This window comes from Aedes albopictus, chromosome 2, assembly GCF_035046485.1.
Source record: "Aedes albopictus strain Foshan chromosome 2, AalbF5, whole genome shotgun sequence".
Lineage (NCBI taxonomy): Eukaryota > Metazoa > Arthropoda > Insecta > Diptera > Culicidae > Aedes > Aedes albopictus.
Genome location: NC_085137.1, coordinates 242,449,076 through 242,466,304, shown reverse-complemented (window position 1 = coordinate 242,466,304; position 17,229 = coordinate 242,449,076). Strand labels below are relative to the sequence as shown.

Here is a 17,229-nt window from a genome sequence, read left to right as displayed (position 1 = left end):
GGTATTGAATAAACGAAGGATCGAAGTATCAACGAACTTTTTTCCAAAAAATGTATTTTAATGGCGCATCAGTTAGTTTGTCTTTCGTTATCTTATATGGGTGTATGCATGTATCAAACACTATTCGGGCGATCCAAATCTCTGATAATCATTTTCTGTGCTCAACTAAGGAAGAACCTAAATATATCACGTAGGCACACCGTCTCCCACTACGTCTGCGCACGCCTCAAGCACCCCATCCCATCCACCAACTCAAAAACTGCCCTAGGAAGGTCGTTCGTCATTTGTGCCTGTGCTGTGCTGCTTGCATCGTATCGCCAGCCACCTCACTAACAACTGCGCATCGAAGTAGTTTGGACGTAGAAAATTTCCGCTCTGTGAGAAACGACGACAAACGGACAAATTTTTCGTTCTGTTCAAGAAATCAAAATGTCCAAATCTGGTTCAAGCGCGAATTCTGCGGCGTCGATGCTCGGCGGGGAAGTTTTGGAAATCGAACAATGTCTGTTTCCGGTGCCGGAGGAGTTTTTCATGAAAAGCCCCCCGAAGGCGGAAGAGTGCATTTCGGTGGCATTTAGTGACTCGCTGGGGGAAATTCCGCGAGTTCCGTCGTACACCAGGCTGGAGGACCTGCTGCGCCAGGGGTTCTCGTCGGAGGTCATCGACAAGTTGTGCTTCAACGAGATGCTGCTGATAAGTGCCGGCAACGATGAAACCGTCGTCGGTGGACTGGCCGTACAGGTGGAAACCATCGCCGACGAGGTGGTGGCCGTTTTCTGCAGCTCGCATTTCGCCATGGGTGAGGATAGGACGGCTCGTTGTGAACTGCTGGCCTTGACCGATAAACAATTTAACCCATTTCAGGAGCGAAAGTGTGAAACGGTTCTGGCGGGCGATTTCAAACAGGTACGTTAGAGAGTGTGTGCTGATAAGGCATTCGTTCGGTAGTGATGCTGTATTAAAAAAAACACTAGTCGACGAATTTAAAATAATCTGCGCACCAGGAGTCTTTGCTCCTATAGAAAATGCGTATCATTCACAAAATTCAGTTTGCTTGTAACCTTGATCAGAATATAGGCGCCTGCTTTAGTTATGTCTGGCTGAGTTGATATGAATGTTCATAATGTTTGTGACACGTGCTGATGCACTGAGACAGAAAATGGAACGACTCGTCTTTCAAATTTGTGAATGGAAACGCAATTCTATCGATACTGTTACAGACGTAAACAGGACTGTAAACAGTTTTTTTTTGTAGAAATTGCGTTTTCATTCATGAATATGATAGTGGAGAGGTTTCAGTTTTCATCTTTTGATTGATTGATTGATTTATCTTTATTTGAGAGACTTTCAGCCCTTGGCTGGTTCGTCTCTCGCTCATCTTTTGATCTGATTCGAATACTTTAATAAGTATTAAAGTTACAGGTATTGGTTTACATCCCACAATTTGTAAAATAAAACAAACTGTGATTTATTATCAATGAAATATAGGCGGGGAGCGTTTTTGTATTTTCGTAGACATTCAACATGTCAGTATGTAGGGTAATTTTCTAAATTGTTGAACACTACGTAAAGGGGTCATTAGACTGTTTGTAAATATTTGTCATTGAAGTTCAACATTCATCCAAGGTTGCTATGATTCACGTTGTTTTGGTCATTGTTGTGGCTTGTTTGGCCAAATATTTGTCATGTCTAATGTGACCTTAAATGTGTAAATCGAACTTAAGTAATTTTCGTTTAATTAAAACGGCTGATATAGCAGCGTATAAATGAGTGCCATGCCACCAATTCATTTCCAAAATATTAAATATTTCCCAAAAAAAACAAACGCTGACGACACGAACAGTGCACAGTTCTTAAAATTAAAATTAGGAAATTGCTATTACGAACTAAGTTTTGCTGGAAAACCAATATGTAATAAATATCAAGGTCGCACCATAGTTACAAGAACCGGAAGGATGTCCTTAACCCTAGTCGTTTATTGGGGTCATTATGACCCCTTAACGTGCACTAGGTCAGCGAGGTCAATATACATCCAATTGTTGATCACTGGCATTACCTAAGCCAGAGGTTCCCAACCGTTTTGCTATCACGGCGCCTTTTGATTTTCGGGAAACTCGTGGCGTACCAACATTTAACTTTCAGTTAAAAAAGTCAATCAGAGGGAAATTTAATGAACTATAATTTGCATCTTGAATTTTGAAACGATGTTGATGTTTTGGATAATTTGGTGTTTTATTAGAAAAATAATCTAATCGTTATAATTTTCTTCCGTGTTAAGAATTTTAAGTTAAGTCAACGGTTTTTCATAGCTCATTATATAATTCATAAATGGTCATCATTTTATTGCTTTCAGTTCATTGAATCCGGAGATATAACAGTTCAAAGTTGGCTATCGGATAATTTTACCTTTTTCATGAATCTTTATAACTTTGTTAAGAATGGCCCGATCATTTCCTAATTTGGACCACTGATACGCAACTAGTTGATGAACTTACAGTAAAAATTTTAGAATATTTGATGCACTTTTCGAAAAGGTACAGCTAGTTGAACATTTTTTGAAAAGAGAAAATTTTGCCTGTCCCGATCATTTTGTCTATCCCTGTACTGCCGTTCTAAGCATATCTGTACCATGTTCAAAAATGTGCAACTGAGAAAACTGCGATTAAAGTTAATAACGTATTTTTCTAATTGACCAATAACTACAGTACCACAACGGCACATGCAGCTGTATTTCTATTAAAATGGATTATATCTGAAGTGGAATCAGTGAAGTTGCCTTTTTTAACGCAATAAAAAACATTTTATTTTTGAATAAATAGTTCCCAGCGGGACAGTTATGCTGGGAAACACAACGCAAATTTGAAATTTCCACGCATACTTTTCGCAGTCTTTGACTGTATTTCTTTTAGTGGGACAGATATGCTTGGAAATGCAACAATGGGACAATATAGCTTGGTATTTATTTTCGAAATTTCAGAACAAACTAAGGACTTTTACAAGTTTACATAAAAATACACATACAATTATGCCGATAGGAGGAAAAAAGTGAAAAATGCTGAAAATCAACATGGGACAGATATGCTTAGAACGGCAGTGTATGTTTCATGAAAATCTGCAATGTTACCCATAAATAATTGAAAACGTTCCATACTTTATGAAAAATGTACCGGTAAAACATAAAATTTCTCATTAAAGATGAAATTTCCCAAGTAACCAAAAGTTCAGATAAAAGGGTACTTTATAAGCTAAGCAGCTTGTTCGAGGTTGCTCATTAGCCTTCTAAGCAGCTTCATTTTTAAGTAATTTTGGAACTTTAAAGTTCACATAAGCACGCTGGATAGCCTTCTAAGCAGCTTCTGGCAGAACTTTGACAAAATTCATGCAGAAACAAAAATGTGTTTTTCAGAATCACAACTCAATGTCACTGTGATTCAATGTCTGGAAATTGTTTCTGATAATTATATTTTCACATATGTCGCTGCTATGTAGATTTGAACTGGATCCTCCTGCGTGATAGCCTGCCGTCTTACCGCTGCGCTGCTGAAGACACTTGACAAAGGCAAGCTAACTTCACTACTGTACAAATGTGCAAAACTAGCTGCCGACAGAAAATCGATTCAAGTCAGACTTTACCTGCTGTTCATTCAATCGCAACTGTAGTACAGTGGTAGAGCGTAGGGTTCTCACGCAGCGACTATCGGTTCGAATCCGATAGGCGGCAATTTTTTTTTGTCCAAGCCTAATATTCATTGATTTGATACATTCATATTTGTCTTTTATTCGTGTATGCTTAAATAGTTGTTTTCTGTAAAAGAAATAAATTTTATCTTCATTAAAACACAATGCTACTGAACTGAACTTCTATGAACTTGAAAGTTCCGACAAAGTTCCGAGTAGCATCTTAAGCAGCTTTAAAGTTCCGCGAAGTTCAGATAAAGTTCCGAATGGAACTTTCTGGCTGCTTAAGAGGCTAACAATGAGCCTTGCCGGAACTTGTGACCGAACCCAAGTAACACAGAAAACATCTTGAAAAATAATAATCCAAAAAGATGTTATATAACTGTATTATAAACGAATTGGATAACATCTAGTGTTATAACCAAGTCTTTATTAAGTTAGTCGATAAAAAGCAATCAAAAAAATATCTGCAATTTCATCATGCCCGCAATACTTTGATCGCACAGTTATACAGCATAATTAAAACTATATACACATCCAATCAATCCAAAAACGAAAACAATCACTGTTTACTACGTAACACCATTCCACTTCGCAAAATTTAATTTCAGTTTCCAACGTGTCTGGGTCTGCATTATTTAAAAAAACGACGTCTAGTTCTAGAAAAACACATAATGGGAAATCATTAAGATCTAAATGAAACTAGATTTTTCAAGTTTTCAAGCCGATACTATGAGGCAGAATGTTCATCACGACATATGGAAGTGAAAACAAAGACCGCTCGTTACTCGAGGTTACTTTCACCCTTTTCAGTTGATGGCAGCTTGCCTTACCTGATGTCATGCAACTTACAATTTTTATTTGGAAGACACTATTTTGCACTTTTATCATTCATAATATACTCAATAAATTCATTTCTTGGTCAAACTTTACTGCTTTCGACAAAAATGAGACGAATAACAACAAGTTTTGACGTTTTGATAGTTATTTATTCACTAACGCAGAAGTTCTAATTCAGTTATATTGACGTTTGGATGTTCATCACAAAGCGGAATTATAACCTTTCTGTGAATATGTTGAAAATATGTTTTCAATACGTATTATAAATGTTTTTTGTATTTTTTTTCGTGCAGAGTTGTTTGCAAAGCGGCTTAGAGTACAGTGCCGACTCAAAATGTAAATAAATGTATTATAATATAAGTATAATGCAGAAAATTGATTTTGCTAAGATAATTTAGTGTATTCTAAAAAAAGCTTTTTAGTTTAAAATAAAATCGAGTTTCTTCCGAGTCATGTATAATCAAAAACGAATTATTTTCAAGTTGTTCATAAAGCTTTTCAACAGCACTGTAAGCTTCATAAAATGTCTGCCATATTGTTTCTTTGTGTGGATTCAAAAAGTCCAAGAAAATTTCCAAAATTTTACTTACTTTCATTTCATTTTTCAGCTCAACTCTGAAGCGCGTTTGTTATAGAAAAGTAAAATCAATAGTTTCACCATAAATCTCGAACCGCAGGTGAAACAGTTGTTCCGTAACCGAGCATGACCATTTCTTAATTTGTCATTCAAAGTAGAACAATTTCCAATTACCGAAATCATCATTTGGTTAAACATATTTTGATTGAAGAAGCTCTTTGAATATATAATTATGTTTTTATTAAATACGTGTTTACTGTCATTTGACATGACAGACGGGATATGTTCCTTTAGGCTTGTTATATTATTGTTTTCTCCAAGTTATATTTCTTTTATATAGCTTGATTTCAATTTCTGCCGATGATATGTTATATAAATGATTTCTGCAGGCTATATCGGTTGAAAAATGCTTATTTCCAACTACATGAATGTGTTAGTATAAAACGAGTATTTTGAACTGTTTCTGAATTGTTAAATAACTGCATTAGTCTTTAACATTTTACTAATTTGAAAATATTAGTATTATAAGAGTATTACAGAACATGTTATACAACTTGAAAGATGTTTTATAAGCCGCCATTTTTTGCGCTGTTTTGATTATACAAGTGTCCAAAAAGAAGTATATAATTCAAGGAAAATACAGCAGGTTATGTACTAAACGTGAATTATAAACAGTATTATAACTAGTTGTGTTACTTGGGAAGTTTCAGCAAGGCTCATCATTAGCCTCTTAAGCAGCCAGAAAGTTCCATTTGAAACTTTATCTGAACTTCGCGGAACTTGAAAGTGCATTTTGTCATGGGAAGCGGAACTTTTGGTTACTTGGGTTTGCACCAATAAATAATACTGAAATGCTCCATAATAAAATACAAATGCTCCATAGAAAAATGCAAATGCTCCATAAAAAAATAGAATTGGACCCATAGAAAATTGAATATTGCTTTATTGAAAATAGACAAATGCTCAATTATTATTATCAAACTGCACCACATAAAATACAATTTGTTCCATAAAAAATTGAAAATCCTCCATAGATAGCATATTCTCATAATTTAATTCGACAGGGCTGAATTGCTTTACATTGCACTGCTTTAGTGGGGCAAATGTTTAATGTTATAAAGAATTTTTAATATTTGATGGAACAAATTGTATTTTATGTGGTGCAGTTTGATAATAATAATGGAGCATTTGTCTATTTTCTATGGTGTAATTTCAATTTTTTATGGTGCAATTTAATTTTTCTATGGAGCAATACTCAATTTTCTATGGGTACAATTTTAATTTTTTATGGGGCATATGCATTTTTGTATGGAGTATTTGTATTTTATTATGGCTCATTTCAGTATTATTAATTGGTGCTAAATTTCACTTTTAATGAGAAAATTGTATGTTTTACCAGTACAATTTTTATAAAGTATGGAACGTTTTCAGTTATTTATGGGTACACATTTCCATTAAACATATGTTCATTCTTTATGGAGTGCTTTTTAATTTTCTATGGATCATTTGCAATTTGTTATGGTTGCAAGAACCTTTTGCCATTTTCCACGAAGATCTCAAAAATAATTAATCTTGAAGTGTGACCTACTTGCACGAAACCGACAATTTCAAGACGATTTTTTTTAAATTTTAATTTTAAAAGAGACAAAACGAGAACATTATTGTAAGTTAAACAAAACTAGTTTAGACATATATAATTAACTAACTAAATTACAGTCCCTCCTGATGAAGGCACCATCCCTAAGTGCCGAAACGTTGGGTAAACAATAAACCCGTTTTAAGAATAAAGACAGCGTAACCACTAAAAGTCTCCAGTTAAAATAACGGTCGATCATCAGAAGCAATATCAGCAACAGCAATTCCACGCACACTTCCATTCTCACTTTGACGCAGAACTATGGCAGCGCAGTAACAGTTTAAAAGAGCTTCCTTCCAAACGCGTTTGCACTATAAGCTTTTATACAGTTATTTTTGTTAGTATACTGTAGGGAATGCCATGGCATATTTGAAGGTTGGGATAAATTAAAAAAAAAAAATGGTGTGAAGCAACACTTCCGAGTTCCATCTTCAGGACTTCAGGATTTCTTAAGGGCGTTAGAGGAGGTTACAGAGAAATTTCAGGGGTTTTCAAACGGTTTCTGAGGCGATCCAGGTGTTTTCAAGGGGTTCCAGGAGTGTTCCGGATGATTTCAGTGGCGTTCCAGGTTTTCCAAGGAGATTCAGGAGCTTTCCAGTGTTTTTTCGAAGGTGTTCTAGGGAATTCAGGGGCGATCCATGGGTGTTCTTGTGGATTTCAGATCGTTTCAGGGATGCTCCGGCAGTTTCGGGGCGTTCTAAGAAAGTTCTTTTAGAAGATGTGAATGACGAAATTTTCTATAGGTACTCCGCTGTGGTCACCGCACGTATCCAGTCAGTAGCAGTGCTTCAATTCGGCTTTGAAAAGTAGGTACCGTAAAACGGGATATCATTAATCAGCGGGGTAGTATTGATCGGCTTGATCAACCTCATGTAATCCAAAATGTACTGTCAAAAACTGTAGTTTACATGATAATCTTGGGTGTATGATCCTGACTATCATGCAACAAAAACATTCACCCATGACCAGAAAAAACATTCATGGCTGACTGTGACATTTTTTTTTAATCACGCCAGAAAATGTAGTGGATTGGCAAATTGAGTGAACTAATGAAATCCCAGTGGTTTCGAAAACTGCGAACGGGACATGCGTATAACTTAGGAACCGGAAGTGTGAACACCGACGAACCGACGTGACAGCTAGAACAAATAAATTCAAATTTGTTGTCCCCGACGCCATGATGAAAAATAGCCGAACACTACCGCCTCCTCTATAACGGTTCGCGTTGTTTTGAAAGCTTGACTCCAAACCCCCGTGTATTCATATAGGAAAAGGTTCGCGCCTGAGTTGATTTGACAGAAGCGTTCGCTCGCTTTGCTGATCGACCGTTAAATTTAGGGGGGACACTTTTGAAACACCACTGTCACGTCGGTTCGTCGGTGGTGTGAAGACAAAGATTTTCGGATTGTGCGTTCCGACCACCAATGGAGCAGGGGAACAAAAGTCAGTGGCTCCCATTTGAATAGTTACGGCCCACGTCTAACAAATCAAAAAGACTCATGCCATACGGATATTTTCGGACCTGGCTAATTGAGTTGATGTTGAAACCCGATATCCTAGGCCATTTTAGAATTAAATATGGTGCTTGGGATCTCGGGGACAATATAGGGGCACTACTGGGGGTTTCCGAAATCCGCAAAAACGCCTCTCTAATGACTCTAAAATAAAATCCGCTGAAAATGCCCTGATTCTTCTTGGAATGTCTCCGAATTCAACCATAAACCCACTGAAACCCTATGTAACGCACCTTAGACGCTCCGAAACCCCAAAAAAACGCCATGTATCGCCTTCGTAACGTTTCTGAAATCCGCCGAAAATGCTTTGAAGCTTCTTGGAATGCCTCCAATATCCCCCTTAAACCCCCAGAAACCCCATGTAACGCACCTTAGACGCTCTGAAATCCCAAAAAAAAAGCCATGTAACGCCTCCGTAGCGTTTCTGAAATCCGCCGAAAATGCTCCGAAGCTTTTTGGAATGCCTCCGAAATCCCCCTTAAGCCCCCAGAAACCCCATGTAACGCACTTCAGACCCTCCGAAACTCCCGAAAACGCCATGTAACGCCTCCGTAACGTTTCTGAAATTCGCTGAAAATGCTCTGAAGCTTCTTGGAATGCATTTGCAATCCTCCTTAAACCCCCTCGGACCCCATGTAACGCACATGCGACTCTCCGAAGCCCTCGAAAACGCCATGTAACGCCTTCGTAATGTCTTTGAAGTCCGCCGAAAATCCTATGAAACTTCCTAAAAACCTCCAAAATCTTCCTTAACTACCTACCTCCCCCTTAGACCCCAGGTAAAGCCCTGTAGCACGAGTAATCTGCATTTTTCTTTTGCAGTTTTCGGGACCACTGGAACTCCAGCTCTACATTGCAAAACTGTCATTTCGTACTCCCATCATCTTGATTTGTGTCACAATTATGGTGCCATATGCTACATTCATGGTAAACGACATTCATGCATCGAAGGCAGCTTGAATGTAGTGTATGACGGTGGTATGCAACATTAGTTATGACGGTAAATGCATTGTGTCAATAATGAAAAAAAAGTACTATACGGTTCACTGACCTCATGACATGTTCAAACGAACAATTTTAATTCAATCAGCTAATGCTCACGAATGATATTTCGTAATCTGTTTAACTACTAATTGACATCAGTTTCATGGAAATTGAGTTTCATAAACATATAAATAAATCTATTTTACATGACTGTGTTTTGTAACGCTTTGAGATATATTCTCAAACATTCATGCTTTGCATGAATACTAGATACAATTTAAGGTTTGAAATCACTGTATTAACTCAATATGATACCCCACAGTTGGATTTCATGAATGAAACTTTTTTGAAAGTACTCTATTTTATGTTATTGAACAATTTATTAAAAGTTGGCCTTTATTTCCTTAAGCCATTGCCTATCTTTAGGAGTTATTTGTGGTTTAGATGATTTCAATCCTAAAATAACTCAAAAAGTACATAAGTTGTAAGGATTTGGGCAACATATTCGAAATCAGGGACTCCAATTTTAGTAGTAAAGGGATGTTCAACATAAACAAACATTGATCACATAGATGATCAATCTTACTCCAAATCACCAAATTCAAAACATAAATTTAAAAGTATGTTTAAACCTGTTTTTAAACATGTTTAAATATTGTTTAGGATAGAGACGAACCAGCCAAGGGCTGAAAGTCTCTTTAAGGTGAAACATCAAGAAATCCCTTTGCAAGTTTTCATACAAACTTTAGAGGCACAAATCTGACGAACAAAGCATCGAACCAAGCCGCACTTGCTTTTCCTGGCTTTGCTCACTTGCAAAAAGAGGCAGCTTTTACTAATCGAGAGCATTTGTTTACGAATTTTCAAGTACGGTGCTCTTGAAAATGTGAGTAGGGGACCAAGTCGGCCATTGTGGCAGCCATGTTTGTATTCTCTGAAGTTTCTCCTTAATAAAGACAAATCAATCAATCAATGTTTAAACATGTTTTTAAGTTTGTGGAGCCTCGTAGCCGTGCGGTTAGGCTCACCAAGCTTCTAATCGCACCATGCTGTGGGGTGAGGGTTTGATTCCCGCTCCGGGCGATGAAACTTTTCGCGAGAATAGTTTCTTCTCCGTATCCACTGGTGCATGCTCCGTGTGTCCGTTGTCTAGTGTTAAGTTTCGTTCAGTCTGTACCAGTCCTGCAAAATATCAGTGTCAGCGACTGTTTTTTAGCCAAAAATGAATGACTGCGGTTCCTCGATGTGAGTCCGAGAGCTCCATTCGTGAGCAACCCAACAAGGTCAATTCCCAATCATCCACACACTACTCATGCTGACAGGCCATTCGTCTCAAGCGGTAGCTTGTGAGAGAGTGAGTGCCCTATAGGGCAATGCACTGTTTTGATTTTGTATGGGATTTTGACGTTTCGTGGCCTTGTTGTTTACAAAATTTCTGTAAGAGTGAAAGAGAAGGAGATAATCTCATGCACTGCCCTATACGCTACCACGGGTGAAAACCAGGGGACTGTTATGGTCTTCTTGTTTTCTTACCCAGCATTAAAACTATGCTGCTGTGTTAAAAGATAGGTTGTCAGCTTGAGCCGTACGCTTGAGCCACAGTTATGTTGGCTACGAAAACATTGCATTGGTGGGATAGGGATGCCACTTCCTTGGTGAAAACACTCAAATACAGAAAATTGAATGGAAATTTAGCCCTGTCAGCTCTCGCATTCAGCACGCTGCGTGCGAGTGTGAGTACCTACACACTCAAAACAGATTTGCGGGCTCGGCAAAAACGCGCACAGCCGTCTGCTCAGTAAAACTATCAGCTGATATCCCAGCAAACAATGACATTTGTTAGCTGACTCTCAGCAAAACGATTGCCGAAGCTCAGCAATGAATTGTCAAAATTGCTGAGATCTCAGCAAAATTGTTGTTTGCTGATTACTCGGCTGTGCAAATCTCGGCAAAAGAATAGAAAAAAGCTGATATCCCGGCAATCTGAATTAAGTGTGTATGTATTTCATTTCGCTCCCGTGTTGCTGATAGGAAAGTAATATTGACAGGAAAAACAAAACGGAGAAAATGAGAAAAGCATACCATAAAGGCCTGTCGAAAAATTGCAGAATTGGTCTGTACAGCATCTGGCTAAAGACGGTGTCATTGTCTTTTTACAATGCTTTTTCAAATAGCTTAACACATACTCAGAGGACCAGTACTTGTTATAAAAATACGAAACATTAAACGTTTGCTTAAACAAGGCAATTATTTAAGAAACCTTGAAATTTTTTATCAATGTTATCCTGGATTACGGTACTTGCTAATCTCGACCAGGTAACGGTTCTGTCGTTCTGCTACGCTTGTTGTTGATTGTCAACCAATATGAATTGCGCCTTGAGGCTGTTTTCTCGGTAGAGCGAACTGCTCGCTGGTGTGAATTCTCTTTCGACTTATGACCAAATTTGGTTTTGGCTGTCTTTACGAACTTGAAAATCTTGGCTGGCAAGTACAGCATACAGAACTTCGAAAAACCGTCGATAATGGTTAGAAAACATCGTTTTCCACCGCACAAGCTCCAGGGTGCGCCCATCGTCCTAGAAACGTTTATCGTTGACTCGTTTCAACAGCCAGACTTTCGGCGTTAAACTGATTTATGATTCTGGTGACGCTTCTTTCACAGATTTTAATGACCGGATCAATGTTGTTGATTGTCCTCATTCAAACATTCGGTGTCTTCAGCGATCCAAACTAAAAATTTCTAATGCAACATGTACGAAACTTCTCATTTCTATGATAAAGAGACGAACCAGCCAAGGGCTGAAAGTCTCTATAATAAAGACAAATCAATCAATCAATCATTTCTATGAAGTAAAAATGTAAAAAAGCTCTTCATGAGAGTTTTCTAAATAATAAACACAATAAAAGTTATTGTAAGTCTACAGAATCAATTTAAAATACCTAAAATTATAATGTGTTAAATTCCGTCGACTAGTGTTCTCTTTATCAAGACCTATTCATGAATCAAATGCTCTGCTCGCTAAAATGTGTATTGTAGGAAAAGCAACTGCAGTTGTACTTTGAAGAAGATCAAAGCGTGACTGCCTATCGCCAGGAAACGGTAGCCGACAAGTGCGAGAGCTTCGAAGGCACTCTCAACGCCGGTGAAGACGGCCTTCTGGTCCCGGATGGTTTGAACATTCTATTCATGCGATATTTGGTCTACACGGGTTTCATTGGAGAAATTCACACGCGCACAATCGACATAGCAGGTCGCATCGGACATTCCCTGTATCACATTTCCCCGGGTGCACCACACGAAATTGACGGTGATCTCCAGAGTACAATGCAAGTAATTCGCACTATATTCTACTCGGACACGGACGAGCCGGAAATCAGTACCAGCCTCTACCTCTCGTCTGGCCATTTGCTGCGACATTCGTGGAATAACTCGAACTATTGCATCGTGCTCAACCCAAGAGAAACGATCTCAGAATTCCCCATCGACGTAGAAGATCTTTGTACCACAATGCGTATTTATCTGGAAGAACTGGCCAAATTGCTGGAAGGTGCTCCCCAGGAACCATCTTCCAGGTGTTCCATTACAATGCAGAAGCCATCGCAAATCGTGCGAGCGGTGCTTTCGGAAATTTTACGGGATGCCACAGAAAAGGCTGCAGCCGTGTCTCGACGGCCCTCCGAATGTTCCATATCGTCTGCGGCTATTCGGGATGTATTGGTAGATTTAATAAATCATATGTCTATAATGTAGCACCTCCGAAGAGGAATCGTTTTGCCGTATTGTATATCACGTCCAACAGGTTAGGCTGCTGAATCAAATATAATACTTGATAGAAAGGTTTAAAGTGTTTTTACTTAAATTCAATATTTTAGTTCGGCGTTCTCTTAATCATTTAGTTGGAAAATCTCCTGCTTTTTAAAATGTTTCATCGAATTGCGAATGAAAGGGTTTAACTTTTCTAACAGATGTCGGATCACTTTGCGGTCTTCGGCAAAGTAGTTTGGCATAAAGTCACCTACAAGAATACCAAAGGTTTAATTATTGTACATTTACAGGGCCACATAGTGACAAAAAAAAATCAAAAACTTCTTTCTGCATACAATTTTCTGTTTATCATATAAGTTTGTGTAATGTAAATGTATCATCATCTGAAACCAAAATTAACTATGTACAGCTGTTAGACGAGCGCCACGCTTTAAAATTTGCCAACAGCATGTCGAGCACAAGTCCTAACCTCCGACCTCTTTGTTCGAATGTGCAAATGAAGTCAGCTAATAGCTGACGGTCCGTCTCGTCACATTTTTCAATTCCAATCTTAGCATCCTACAATGTATCGATACCTAATGGCGCAATGATCGAGTTTTTAGAATCTGTTAGCGAAGACATGTGAAAACTGTGAAACATTGACGCTTTGCGCTCGATTATTGGCAATGTGATATAATGCAAGACATTAAAAGCGTTTCATTTCGTTTTACTGAGATTATTTGAAACAAATACACGTTCCAATTGTATTTTTTTATTATTGTGCGTTGCAAGAAAAACACAATTATGGCGATTACTTTCCAAGGTCTTCAATGATGGACAAAATTGGAAAATTTCAAAACAGGTATGCTTTCTTAGGCGACTGTCTCGCGCGTATCTCTGACTGTGGGTAAATAAAAGTAATCGCGAAAGTAGAATTTATTTTGATTCGTATAATATTTAGTTTGCATGAGGGAAGCTTCTCGTAAGTGCTCGTGAGGCTGTGAATAAATGCACTAGTTCGTTTAACTTTCAATTAAAATTTGATAGATCGATGGTTATGTCACAAACGAAGATCGGCCTGTTGCATCCAATAAGATCGAATAAAGCTAATTGGAAGAACACGCCGCGATATAGGCATACCCCTATGAACGGAGTGTGAATTCCGAAAAAGCTACCGATCGATAGAACTTGTGATAAAAGCAGAACAATACATTGGCAGTCGGGTGCCTGAGACTTTGGCCAGTCTTGGTAAGGTGGTATGAACTTCTAACCAAGCCGATCAGCACAGGTCGTACGGCAGAAGTTTCACGCATTCGATGTATTCGTTCAATACATGGCCTACTTGCCTAATTTTCACACTTGTTCGCAACCTAGCGAATACTATTTATCATATCTATCATTTCATGATCCACTTTGATCTCTACTCCCTTACACTCTGAGTAGAAAAATACCGATATAGCCATAAAATGATTAAGTTAAAAATAGAATACGGTCGATAAATCAGAACTTGGGTGATTCCATATAATCGAAATCAAGAGTAAGATTGGAACAGGGATTTACTAATGAATCTTACTCATTTTAGAGTATTTTTTCCTTGGCGTGTGCCTTACTTTTCCATGGTTCAAGATAGGCCAAGATTTTTCTTGTCATCTGCGTACTACCAATAATGAATTCTACATTCATTTAATGAAGCTTGAAGATGTTTTGACATTCATAAACACAGAAGAAACACATGAGATTTGAAACAGCAAATCAAAATCACGTGCTCCGATGGAAATCGTTCTACGCCTTCTGGGAAACGGGATGGTAAAGTGTCCCTGCAGCTTGTCTAGCAAATTGAGAGCTTTGGGTTCGATTCGCACCGGAGTACGTGGTTTTCTTTTCGTAATTTCAAATCTCTATTTGTTCATCGAATACGTGTTTCTGCTTCCATGAAAGTCAAAGCATTTCCCACATTCTAATTTTCACTTTGCTTGGTAAGCCTTAGTAAAATCAATAAATTGACAACGATGCTCGCTCAAACTCATTCTAGAAATTTTAAAATTATACAAAGACAAAGTATTAAATAGCTAGCTAAAGAACCTAGTCTGTACTTATAAAGTCTCAGCTTATAAATAGCCATAATCGTCAATCCGCACTTTCTCGTGTCGCTACATGCAGTTGCCGATGGTGGCGAAGATGGTCTAGCTTTTATGGAAAAAGCATTGCACAGTTGGTAGCGATGGATTTGGTGAAAGCTTCGAAACGATAAAAAGTTCATTAGGTACTGTGTTGAATAGGCTGCCTGAAGCATTTATATTCAGCGTAAGTTGTGTAAAATTAGTGTTTCATATACATACATATATTTCGACAATGCTATAGCTACAAATAGTTGCAGTCTGTGTACCACTTGAACTAATAAATTCTGGTATTGGTTTATTTCCTTGATTTTTATCCTTTACTGGACTGTTTGCAGTTCAGAAGGAATTCCTCGACATATCTTGGGAAATTCCTTGACTGAATCGCTCGAGAAACATTTTTTTCTCATGTCACAGTACGCAGTTGCGAAGAAATGACAAATCAAATAAAAGTTACCTGAAATAATTTACTCCATCTAGGTTCAGAGTTGATGTTGGTGATTGTTTTAAAGCGTCCATAAACTAAATTGAACTTTTATCAAGATGAAACATGAATAAAACTTCAAAATATTGTATTTCCTAAAAATGTTGGACGGTCACGTGAAAAAAAAAAGAAAAAATGAGTTGTCATTTGAAAATGAACGCGTTACGTAATCAATAAATGATCCATTTCGGTTATTTCTGTCAAATTTATCGTAACATTAAGATAAATAATTGAAGATTTTGTCAAATTTAACTGTTGCAAGTTACCCCATAATGGTTGTCGAATATTATAATGATTTTTTACATTACTTAGTCGATAAGTTTATCAAACTTTTAGCGTTTGGCTAAGCTTACGATTAGGTACCCTAACTGCAAGCAAGGTCATCAGACTTATCGCAATTACCGTAGGGGAGAGGTGAAGCACGATTTTCATACTTGTTTTTATGGCATAAAATGAGCAAACCGCTTTAACAGTGTAGCTAAACAATAAACAAAGAAATGAAACTTATTTTTCCACTGAATCGATCTTTGATACTCATAATCTCAATAAACGAAATAGTAGAGCATACTAGTTTTCATTATTATTAGAAAATACTTCACATTTGGTCGGCGTTCAATCAGAGTGGACTACGCGATTTTTCGGGCAGGTAAAGATAAGCTGAGGAATATGTTAAACCTGAACTTTTTGACATTATTTTGATGCAGATGTGTCCTTACATGAAACAATAATAGTATTTCTGAAAATAGTGCCAGAGATTTGAAATTTCAAGTGCTTGAAGGACATTTTCTCGAAATCATTGAAAAACAGATGGTCCGGTCTGACTTAACGCCGACCATTTAGTGTATGTCATCGTGTTGCAAGTTACACCGCTGTTGCAAGTAACCCCGTTTGACGGTACTGTAGAAAGTTTCTGCCAGGAATCACTCACGAAATTTATTAGCATAGCATATCATAGCCTAGGCGATTGTACACATCGTGGGTGGCTATACAATGCCCTGCTTCGTATGATTTGGAAAATCTAATACGTAGTGTCGCTAAAATAATGTTTGGGATTAACGCCTTTTTCTACGTGTTAGAGTTAGTCGAAACAAGCATCACCTTGTATACCTGGCCATGTCCTTACAATCGCTATGAAAGGGTAGGAATGTTAGTTTAAAGGACGATCGAGTAAATATCCGCCATTGCTCTGTTGCTACTAAAATGGTAATTTCAGATTCTACTTCATAATATTATGGAACAACAACTTATCATTGTGTACACTGAAAAAAGGGACATAGTAACCGGCACCATTTCATAGGGTTAAAATAAAACACCTTTACTACTTGATTTTGGTAGACCATATCTTTTTCTTGAATTCACCATGTGCAGGGTTTAATTTACTATGCCGATCAATGTTTACATTCCATGTTATTCTCAAATATAATTTAAGGGTTAATTTTACTATGTGCATGACAAACAGCATAGTAAGTTCAACCATCGCTACAGGGTTCTGATTACTATGCATGTGGTTAAATTGTAGTGCCACTGTTTTGGTTTTATTTAAAATAAAATAATAAAAGAAAATATAAATGCATTTATTCAAAATAAATTATATATGTATAATAAACTTTTATGCAATTCAGTATCATAATTTACATTTTATATAACTCATTTT

At 37.5% G+C, this 17,229-nt stretch overlaps 1 protein-coding gene across 1 annotated transcript; it reads left to right on the top strand.

The window, feature by feature from the left end:
- The first annotated feature begins 297 nt into the window (after window positions 1–297).
- Window positions 298–12,982, top strand: LOC109622872 (uncharacterized). Its single transcript, XM_020077323.3, has 2 exons — window positions 298–906; window positions 12,267–12,982. The coding sequence occupies exons 1-2, from the start codon at window positions 430–432 to the stop codon at window positions 12,978–12,980; spliced, it is 1,191 nt and encodes a 396-aa protein (XP_019932882.2). The 5' UTR covers window positions 298–429; the 3' UTR covers window positions 12,981–12,982.
- Window positions 12,983–17,229: the final 4,247 nt, after the last annotated feature.

Excerpts from the sequence above, each read along its gene's own strand:
- LOC109622872 (XM_020077323.3), top strand. The coding sequence starts at position 430 with ATGTCCAAATCTGGTTCAAGCGCGAATTCTGCGGCGTCGATGCTCGGC. Across the intron at positions 907-12,266 it reads TGGCGGGCGATTTCAAACAG|GAAAAGCAACTGCAGTTGTA; the intron begins GTACGTTAGAGA and ends TGTGTATTGTAG.